At 38.4% G+C, this 10,177-nt stretch overlaps 1 protein-coding gene across 1 annotated transcript; it reads right to left on the bottom strand.

The window, feature by feature from the left end:
- Positions 1–4,577: 4,577 nt before the first annotated feature.
- On the bottom strand, positions 4,578–7,879 carry LOC115963398 (polyphenol oxidase, chloroplastic-like). The gene is made up of 2 exons (XM_031082382.1): positions 7,478–7,879; positions 4,578–7,045 (listed from the first exon to the last, which is right to left on the bottom strand). Exon 2 carries the CDS (start codon positions 5,770–5,772, stop codon positions 4,654–4,656), a length of 1,119 nt encoding a protein of 372 aa, XP_030938242.1. The 5' UTR covers positions 5,773–7,045; positions 7,478–7,879; the 3' UTR covers positions 4,578–4,653.
- Between the last annotated feature and the right edge of the window lie 2,298 nt (positions 7,880–10,177).

Here is a 10,177-nt window from a genome sequence, read left to right as displayed (position 1 = left end):
ATAAAAAAATCATAAGTTTTGGACAGAACCAAGGCCTTGCATGGTCCTCGGACTCAAGCCTATGGGGAAACCAAGTACATAAAAAAAAAGATCATAAGTTTTGGACAGAACCAAGGCCTTGCATGGTCCACGGACTCAAGCCTATGGGGAAACCAACCATAAAAAAAACTACTATGGCATATAAACCTCAAAATCCATCCGAAGAGAACTTCTCGTTAACAGTTGGGTCAGTCTTTAATTGCACGGGTTCCCCGGTCTACCCGCAGATCCCCAGTGCCAAAGGGGCTAATACGATACGGCACAGTATGTTGTCCCAAGGGCACGATCCAAGTCTATCGCTGCTCGGCTGCTCTCTCGGATATTCATCTAGCGTGCATCACGCAGCGCTCGGCAGCTATCTCGGTTAGTTCCATGAATTCAATCTATTGAGGATTACCATTGTTATACTTGATAATATTTGCGAGTTTAAACTAATAAGGGTTCATATTAAAGTGTTCTTCCGTCCAGAATATTGTTAAAGGCATGTTTAGACTTAATATTCAGACCCAAAGTGGTTGTTGCAAAAAAAATATATGTATAAAGAAATAAACACATCTTTTATTAAGACAAAAGAACAGTACAGTGTGCAATAAAAGCTGAAACCAGCTTACATTAGAGTTAACTGCGTAAGCAAAAGAAAAGTACAAAAGAGTAAAGATGATGCCGAGGAGATATCTCAGAGGAGAGGTTGGCTACTGTTCCAAGATGTCGACTAAGGAAACTATTCCTCGACGCTTCTACATGCCCATAACTCAGGCAGCCAAAGAACCTGACCTCAGGCTAACACCATCTACAGAAAAGATGCAGGAAGCCGGCAGTTGGGAAGCTCCCGCAGAAATTTGCCTGCTACAAGGCAGACGGCGCTGATGGCGGAAATTCCTTCTTCGGGCATGCCAAAAATCTGGCATGACCAGAACCTGCTTCGGATTTTGACTAAAAGAAGGAGAAACATCCTTTCCCCTCTCTCGAATTGAGATATTCTCTTGAGTCTACGCCTCCTTGGCCTGTACCTCACTAATCTGGAGTCTCAGAAGACACAGCGCTTGTGGCGGAGAGATGCTCCCTGTTTGGCCCCAAATCCTCGCTTCCAAACATGAGAACTAAGAGAGGAGACTGAAGAATTCGTGTGAAAGTAAGAACCTTCCTCGCCTATTTATTTAAAAGAAAGACGTGTGCATTAATTTCACGCAGCGTCCCAGGAACGCTACAGACAAAATGTCTCGCCCGATTTCCAATTTGCCGTCGCAACCCTGAGATTTCCAAGGAGCTCGTGAAGGCGCACCTCGAATCTGGGACCGCCCAAGAAAGTACCGCGTGACCAAACGGACTCACGGAAAGCCTCTAAAACCTTGTGGGCCTTAAATAAAATTCGCGGCCCAGGCCCGTTTTCTACATGGAAGTCCACGGACTATGGCCCACAACCAAGGGAATAACTTACGAGGACAACTTTTACTGCTCGGCAACTTTATGAGACACCTTGAGGAGAAAAAGGACCGGTGCACAAGAGAAAAAAGGAGGCATGAAGTTTTGGACGAACAAGCTTGTTATGGCCTCGGATCAAGCCTTATGGGGAAACAAGTAAAAAAAAAAAAAAAAAAAAAAAGAATTATTTATATTACGATGTTATGGACTGAACCAGGCCTTGCAGGTCCTCGGGCTCAAGCCTATGGGAAACCAAGTATAAAAATTTCTTATTATTACGAAGTTATGGGGCCTGAACCAAGCTTGCATTGGTCCTCGGACTCAAGCCTATGGGGAAACCAAGTACAAAACGTTATTATTATTAAAGTTTTGGACAGAACCAAGGCCTTGCATGGTCCTCGGACTCAAGCCTGTGGGGAAACCAAGTACAAAACGTTATTATTATTAAAGTTTTGGACAGAACCAAGGCTTTGTATGGTCCTCGGACTCAAGCCTGTGGGGAAACCAAGTACAAAACGTTATTATTATTAAAGTTTTGGACAGAACCAAGGCTTTGTATGGTCCTCGGACTCAAGCCTATGGGGAAACCAAGTACAAAAAAAAATTATTATTATTACGAGTTATGGACTGAACCAAGGCCTTGCATGGTCCTCGGACTCAAGCCTATGGGGAAACCAAGTATAAAAAAATTATTATTATTACGAGTTATGGACTGAACCAAGGCCTTGCATGGTCCTCGGACTCAAGCCTATGGGGAAACCAAGTATAAAAATTATTATTATTACGAGTTTTGGATAGAATCAAGGCCTTGTATGGTCCTCGGACCCAAACACGGCATCAAGCCTCCCGTTCTCTCCTCGGCCAGCATGGGTAATCATTACTTGTCACTGGTCGGCCTTATTGGGCCAAACACTTATATTAGAGTTATGGCAACATCTTTTTATTATCAAGTATTTTGGTCTTAGTTGTCATCGGTTTAGATACTCTCATTGAGCCGAGCAGCATTTACCAATATACAAAAACATAAACGGAATATGCAAAATGGAATAATAAACACTTTTATTAATATAAGAAGATTATTACAATGTACGAAAAAGGGCTCAAACAAGCCTATACAAAAGGAGAACTGCTGAAGCAACGATAACACTCGCAGTACAGAGAAGTAAATTGTCAAGCGTCCTTTAAACTCGTCTTCAAAGTTTCTCCAATCTCTGCCTCATTGCTGCTCATACTGAGAGAGGGACTCACTTTAAAAAAGAAAATGAATGAAGAAGAAGGAAATAGTAAGGAAGAAATCAATGACGAAGATGAGGGGGATGAGTAAAGAAGATGGAGGACATGAGTAAAGAAGGAGGAGAAGAAGAGAGAGAGATGAAGAGACAAAGAGAGGAACAAAAGATAGAAAAGAAACAGCACCAGGGCGGAACTGGTGCTGGGAAGACAATAAGAAGAGGGAGGGGGAGGGCACCAAGGAGCAAAAGAGGGAGAAGCAGAAGCACTTAGCCCCTGCCTCAGCCCTGACTCCTAACACGCTGGTGCCATATTAGGTACGCTCGTGAGGAGCCGGGTGGTGCTGGTCTTGGTTGTTCTCGACTCAGTCACGCCGAGAATTCGACATGACGAGCCCCTGCTTCGGATTTTGGCTAAAAGAGAGGCGGGACAGATCTTAAGTCTGCGCCACCCTTGCCCTGATCGAGCCATTTCAAGTTTTGTCAGGATATGGTGTTTTAAGGAGGAGTGTGTTCCCTTCATCATTCGTTATGGAGGACGTGTACGGATATGATGTATAACAGACAGGCTAAGCAGACGCTAAAAGTGGCTACGGGTTTCAAATCTCAGAAGGAAGGGGAGGAGTCTGTACGAAAGTGATTGCCTCCTGCCTGCCTTCTTATAGGAAGAACCAAACAGAGGGAATTAAACGCATTCAAAGTTTCCAAAAGAATATGGAGAAAAAGAGGCGTCCATTCCGCTTCCCCACCTTATCAGATGAGCCGCCGGACATAAATGAGCCTCGTAAAGGGGATTTACTAAAGGCGTGTCTGGGATAGTCAATCAGCAGGAGCAGATCACGAGCAGATTAAACGGGCTCCCTTGAAAAACGGCTAACTTCGTGGACAGGCGGAAAACCGCTCACATAAATGCGGGGTCAAATTAAATGGGCCATATTGAGGGCCCGGGTTTGCCAAAACCCTCCTTTCCAACCTGGAAGTCGGACAGAAGGGTTTTGAGGGGCTATTGTGGGGCCCAACAATTCGTGGAGTAGGCCCATTTATCCTTAGAGCGTCCGAAGGCCCAATCCGAGGAGAGCTGTGGCCCAAGCTCTACAACGCAGAGCACAAAAACAATTTCTGGGAAGCAGCCGAGGACAGTTTAGTCCTCGGCAGATCCATAATCCCACTAGAATAAAGGGGAAAACTGGTATAGGGACAAATTAGTAAGGAAATCCAGAATATCTTGGGGAAGTTATCCATACTACCCTTCTAGATAAGGCCCGACGCCTGACAGAGCCGTACTCTGCAGCCTTATCAACCACCCCCGTACTCTGCAGCCTTATCAACCACCCCCTACAATTCTGGGATTAGACGGATGGGACAAGTATCAGTCTTGCAAAGATTGACCCTACACGTGGACGAAGGACAATTAACACAGACGAGTATAAAAGAAGAAAGCAAGTAAATCTAAGGAGGACCCCAGCCCGCCTTGTAAAAAAGAAAGATCACATGGGGAAGAACATCTCAACAACACCGGACTTCACTGGAGAAAGTCCGTCGTTGGATAGCCGGGGTAAGACCTCAATGGTCCTCGGATCAACTCCGAGGAGTCCAGTTCCATAGGGTACGACGTCCTAGGGCTTAAATGTTCAGGCCCAACTCCTTTTTCTACCTGAATTCCTATAAAGCCAGGATCGGACATCGCCCCGTGATCAGCGGCTAGCTTTTCAAGCCCACTCTCTACAAATCATATTGTGAGGGATCTTTCGTACGCGAGCCCAACATCCTTATTGGGCCGCCAGAGAATTGTGTCCTTACAACATCATTTTGTGAAACTTATATAGAAAAAATTGATCTAATTCTAGTATATGTACATTTAAAAAAAAATAAAAATTTAGACGCAAAACATGATTGAGGGAAGACTAGATATTAAGAATAATTATCAAAATAATCAAATTCACTGTATCCTAAAGGATTAAAATTACGAGAGAATCAGTAATTTATCACTAATTAATTTATCTCTACCTGCTGAGTAGAAGTTGCCCATGTCTTCAAGATTAGGCTGAGTAGTGTCACCGCACCATAAGTGTACAGGACCATGTGGAATGTTCTCAATCGATCCAGCACCCGGGTCAGGATCACTTCCAGCACGGTAAGCATTGCCAAAGAATAGCTTAGGATTCTTACCATTTGACACCATTTGGCGATACATGACGGTGAGGTTGCTAGACAATTGGTCTTGACTTGTTGTTGATTCATCAGTGCCACTGTAATCAAGGTCAAGCAAGGTCGGTGGCTGGTGCTTTGCATTGCGGTAAGTATCATGAAGTGGTGATTTGGGGTCAGCTAACATGGCTGGCATTTTCATGCCAGAAGGTGAATCCCAATTCCAAAATGGCAAAGCAAAAGTTGGGTCATCAATCAACTTTCCCAAGATTTTTTCATAGAAGTATAAGTAGTAACGATGGAAGGGATAAAAGAGCCAAGAGTTGTGAACTTGGACTTCAAGGTCAGGGAAGCCAACTTGGTCATATGCACCATCACAATAAGCACAATGAACATTAGCTTGTTGTGTGAAATTTCTTGGGTCATCAGCTGGTAAAGCTTTCATGAGCTTAATGGCTTGGGAGTATTTGGCTATGTATTCCTTGTCAGCTAAATGAGCTGCGGGTCTAACACGCAAGGGTGAGTTTTGTGGAGGTAGCTTAAAATCAATGATTTTTGTGGCTGATGGTGGGCAACAATTGACTGGTTTTGCTCCAGCTGGTAAATCAGCTTTGCTACACTTTGTTAGATCTGGGGCAGACACAGGAGCTGCCATGGCAAAAGGGTCATCATTGTAAAGATTTGTAGCACCATAGAGGCCTCCTATGCCAATGAGCACATCTCTCCTATCAAACATTTCTAAAGGAGATTGTTGTTGTTGTCCATTTTGATCATCGTTTTGGGCTTTGCATGAGACTACGCTAGGAGCAAGGTGATGGATGCGTTTTGGAAGTTTAGAAAGATGGGTTTTTTTGGGACAGAATGGAGATAGAGAGGAGGGGGGAATGTGGGTCTTGGTGGTGATGGTAAGGGATGGTTGTGAGAGAGAAGCCATGTTTGTGTTTATGAGAGAACTGTGCAAGACTAGACTCTCAGTATATAGGTTCACATATACAGACTACAGAGACGTGTCAAATTTTATAACATTTTTCGTAATAAATTATAATTAGTATATAGTAATATTTGATCCGACAAAATGACAAAAATTACGATGTGTCGGGGTCTATTGCACCATTATTATTCATCCTTAATGAAAATAATAATCACCATGTGGAAAATAATTGAGGAACTTTCAAAGAGGATTAGATTTTTCATCAAAAAAAAAAAAGAGGATTAGATTTTTCGTTGACAGTAGAATCCTAGCTACTACATCGATCGAGTGCATTTGTTATCACCATCCACATAAGGTTGAAAATTAAAGTCGGTAGGCGGCAATGAAGAGAGAGAGTGAGAGAAAGAGATTGATATGATGCAAGAAGAGGAGATAGAGATAGTAATATGTCATACATGATACATGTAACAGTGAGAATAAATGAGATAAGGCCAAGAAGTCTTAGTGAAATCTAAGTGGCCTATTACAGTGCGACAAATGGCCAAAAAAACCAAAAGTATATAATATACGAACTTTATACATATAAACACATAAAGACTCATACACACATATGACACATCTTCTCAAAAAAATAAATTAAGACCCATACACACAACGGCACGTGACGTACCTGGATTGAAATATTTTGTTCTAACAAGAACCCAGTTTGTTTTATTTTTTTCTCATGTTAAGGTTATATAAGTGGAATTGTCAAATTGTCATTCTTGACTTTTCAGTTCTTATGCAAATTATCAGTATATTCGAAGAGAATAATCTATATGCAGCGTAGACTAGTGATAACGTTATGAAAGAAGTATCTGTTCTAAATATCAATAAAATTACATGTACATCATTTAAAAAAAGAAAAAAAGAAAAAAGAAACTAAATGATGCATAAAAACCAAAATTTCTCATCAAATTATTCCTTTATCTAGATTTAAGAGCTTAAAGGAATGAAAGCAACATTAGTACATTACCCTCTATTTGGGTGGTATAAGATTAGAGTCCATAGAATTCTTCTTGGATGATTTATATGCTACAAAAGTTAGAAGAGGATGGAATTATCTGGATGCCTTTCAAAAGTCAAGGCTTTAAAGTAAACAGTAATTATAAAGCTTTGAGAAACAGAGGCAATGCGAACTTTCCTTGGGAAGCTCTTTGGCAAGTCAAAGCTTTCCCTCATGTAGCTTTCTTTTTCCCAGACAGCAGAAAAGGGTGAAATTTTAACAATGGACAACCTAAGGAAACAGGATATAATTATTACATACTGGTGTTGAAGGTGTAGATTTAATGGAGAATCTGTGGATCATATTTTTCTTCATTGTGAGTTAGCTAAAGGCTTATTGTTGTTTGTTTGGAGCTTATGGTTTCCATTAATTATCATGTAAAAAAACACTTTATTGCCAGACCTTAATGACATTTTCATCAATATTGAAAATTCCAAATAATAAGAACAACCAATTCCAATTCCAGTGAACCATTTCATCCAAAAAAAATCCCAAGAACAACATAATTATTCACTCTCATATGATTATCATATTTATCAGCATTAGCCAAATCCAATCAAAATTACCAAGAAACCAAAATGACCCAAATCCTAATTCGCAAATTTATCCTTAAAAAAACAAAAAAAAAAAACAAAAGACAACAGATTGAGTTTATAATCTGACCTGAGAAACATCCTCAGCAACGTTGAGACCCTCAATCTCAGTGGGGGCTTTCACAGACACAGCCTTGCAGACAATAGAACAACCTGAAGAAGAAGAAGAGAGCTTGTTGCTGTTGCTGCTGATGCTGATGCTTCCAGAATTCTTGGTGTTCCTAAACAACCTCAAAGTGTTTGTTGTGGTGGGGCCCACCCAGGTGGTTTTCTGTCTCAAAGTACGAGAAGGGTCGGTAACAAAGAGTTCAGATTTGGAGTTGATCAGATAAGCAGACGAAGCAGCAGCCATTGTTCTTTTACTGCTTTGCTTTGTCTTTCTTTGGTGTTTGTGTTGTTGAGCTCTGCCCTGCCTCTGCTTCTGCTGGCTTTATATGAAAAAAGTGAGCCACTCTTCTAAAAATCAAGACTTTAATGTGAATGCTCTTATAGGATACATTCAATCTTGGAATGTTATTGAGTTGTTGTGGGTGTGGCAAAGGAGTGGAAAGGAGTAGATTTCTCGGTAATTTATCAAAAAACGACCAGATTCCTCGGAACAAAAGTTCGATCTCACTAACTATTTTTATTTTTTAATATTCCCTCCATCACAATGTACCACATTTTCTTTTTACTTTTCTTATCTATAATATAATATAGAGTTTTTTTTTTTTTTGACATTTATCATAATTGTTTTTGGCATTTATTTATATATAACCAAAGTTTATCTACTAAAATAACCAAAAAAAAAGAAAAAAAGAATAGCATTTTATAATTAATAGAATATAAAGTCGCAAAAAAAGAAAAAAAGAAAAAAAAGAATTGACACGTATACTTTTGAGCTTGTAAATGAGCATGAAATGTACTTTTGTACTTCTTAAAAGAATTAAGTTTATTATGACACTTTTTGTAATTTTTTTTTTTTGGAAATGATTAATGTTAAAAACACAATATTTTTCATGATTGTTGATATTATATATTAAGTTTAAATAATATCATTTTCACTTAAAATTATTAGTGACACTATTTTCATTAGGTATCCATTAAAATATATCACAGTAATTTAAAAAAAAAAAAAATCACTTTAGGTCCCCTGAATAATTATATAAAAAATTATTTCTCTATTCTTATTGCTTTCAACATAATGTAAATCACCAAGTGACAAACATGGGGTTACACTGGATAAGCACTGGGAGACCACTTCTAATGGGGTTACACTTACAAACTCCTTAAGGTTTTATTATTTTGATCTCTAAAGTCAATGTTGGTATAGTTTTTTTTTTTTTTTTTTTTTTTTTTTTTACAAGATAGAAATTCTACTCTAACTTAATTTAAGTGCAGATGTGTGTGAAACTTTCTCTTGAAAACTTGAACCCCGACCCTCACCTCACAAGTACTTATACTTGTGAAGTGACCATCGCACCAAAGGTGTACGGTGGTGGTTTATTTATTTATTTTTATTTAAGTCTTATGAAAGGTAAAAGAAATTAAATCTCATTAATACTAACAAAAACTTCCTTGTTAAGAAAAAATGATTTATAGTTAAATTTTTAGACAACTAGCTCATAATTCATAAACATGCATGTGCAAGAACATATTTTAAAATGAAGAAAGGTATGTCTATAACATTTTTACAATACTTTCACAATAAATCATAAGTAGCAGATTGTTATTGGTGGACAAAAAAATAATTTTAGTGATGGATTAAAATTAAAATTAGTAATAACTTATTAGCTATGATTTGTTGTAAAAATGTTGTGGATATAACTATTCTCTTTAAGAATATACCTAGCATAATCTTTATATATATATATATATATATATAATATCTAAAAACTGAAAATTAGCATTTATTTTTGCTAAGTTTTAGTTGAGCCACATAGCATTTCGGTTTATTTTTGGTCTAATTTTGGTCCATTCGCTCGAATTTGGTCTATTCGGTCCACTTCTATCCACTACAGTCCACTTGGTCCATACCCTCCATTGCGATCCATTTCAGTTCATTTGCTCCATTTTGGTTCACTTCAGATTATTTCGGTCCATTTAGATCCACTTAGTCAATTCTCTCCATTGCGATCCAGTTTGGTCTATTTCAGTCCATTTTGATTTGATTGGTCCACTTCAGTCAACACCTTTCATACTATTACACATGAAAAAAGTTGTCAAAACATTAATTGTTTTTTTTCTTTTCCCATGAAAATTTTCTCCAACTGAATTTTTAATCAATACTCTAAGGACACTCGTTAACATTTTTCTAAATTATAATTAGTATATAGTAAAATTTGACCCGAGAAAATGACAAAAATTACAACGTGTCGTCTTAATAAGATGCAAAAAAAATTGCCAAATTAGTTGGGTGTATTGCACCATTATTATTCATCATAATGAAAATAATAACAACCATGTGGAAATTAATTGAGGAACTTTCAAAGAGGAATAGAATTTTCGTTGACATTAGAATCCTAGCCCCTATATCGAGGGCATTTATTTCACCACCCACAAAATGTTGAAAATTAAAGTTGGTAGGTGGCTATGAAGAGAGAGAGAGAGAGTGAGAGAAAGAGATTGATATAATGAAAGAAGAGAAGATAGAGGTAGTAATATGTCATACATGTAACAGTGAGAATAAATGAGATAAGGCCAAGAAGTCTTAGTGAAATCCAAGTGGCCTATTACAGTTAACATTTCCCTATATAATATACGAACTTTATGCATATAAACACATAAAGAC

The sequence above is a fragment of the Quercus lobata genome, chromosome 10 (assembly GCF_001633185.2).
Source record: "Quercus lobata isolate SW786 chromosome 10, ValleyOak3.0 Primary Assembly, whole genome shotgun sequence".
Lineage (NCBI taxonomy): Eukaryota > Viridiplantae > Streptophyta > Magnoliopsida > Fagales > Fagaceae > Quercus > Quercus lobata.
Note: the sequence above shows the minus strand (reverse complement) of the source record. Positions and strands in the feature narration are given on the sequence as shown.

Bases quoted from the DNA above. Each gene is read 5' to 3' on its own strand.
- LOC115963398 (XM_031082382.1), bottom strand. From the start codon at position 5,772: ATGGCTTCTCTCTCACAACCATCCCTTACCATCACCACCAAGACCCAC.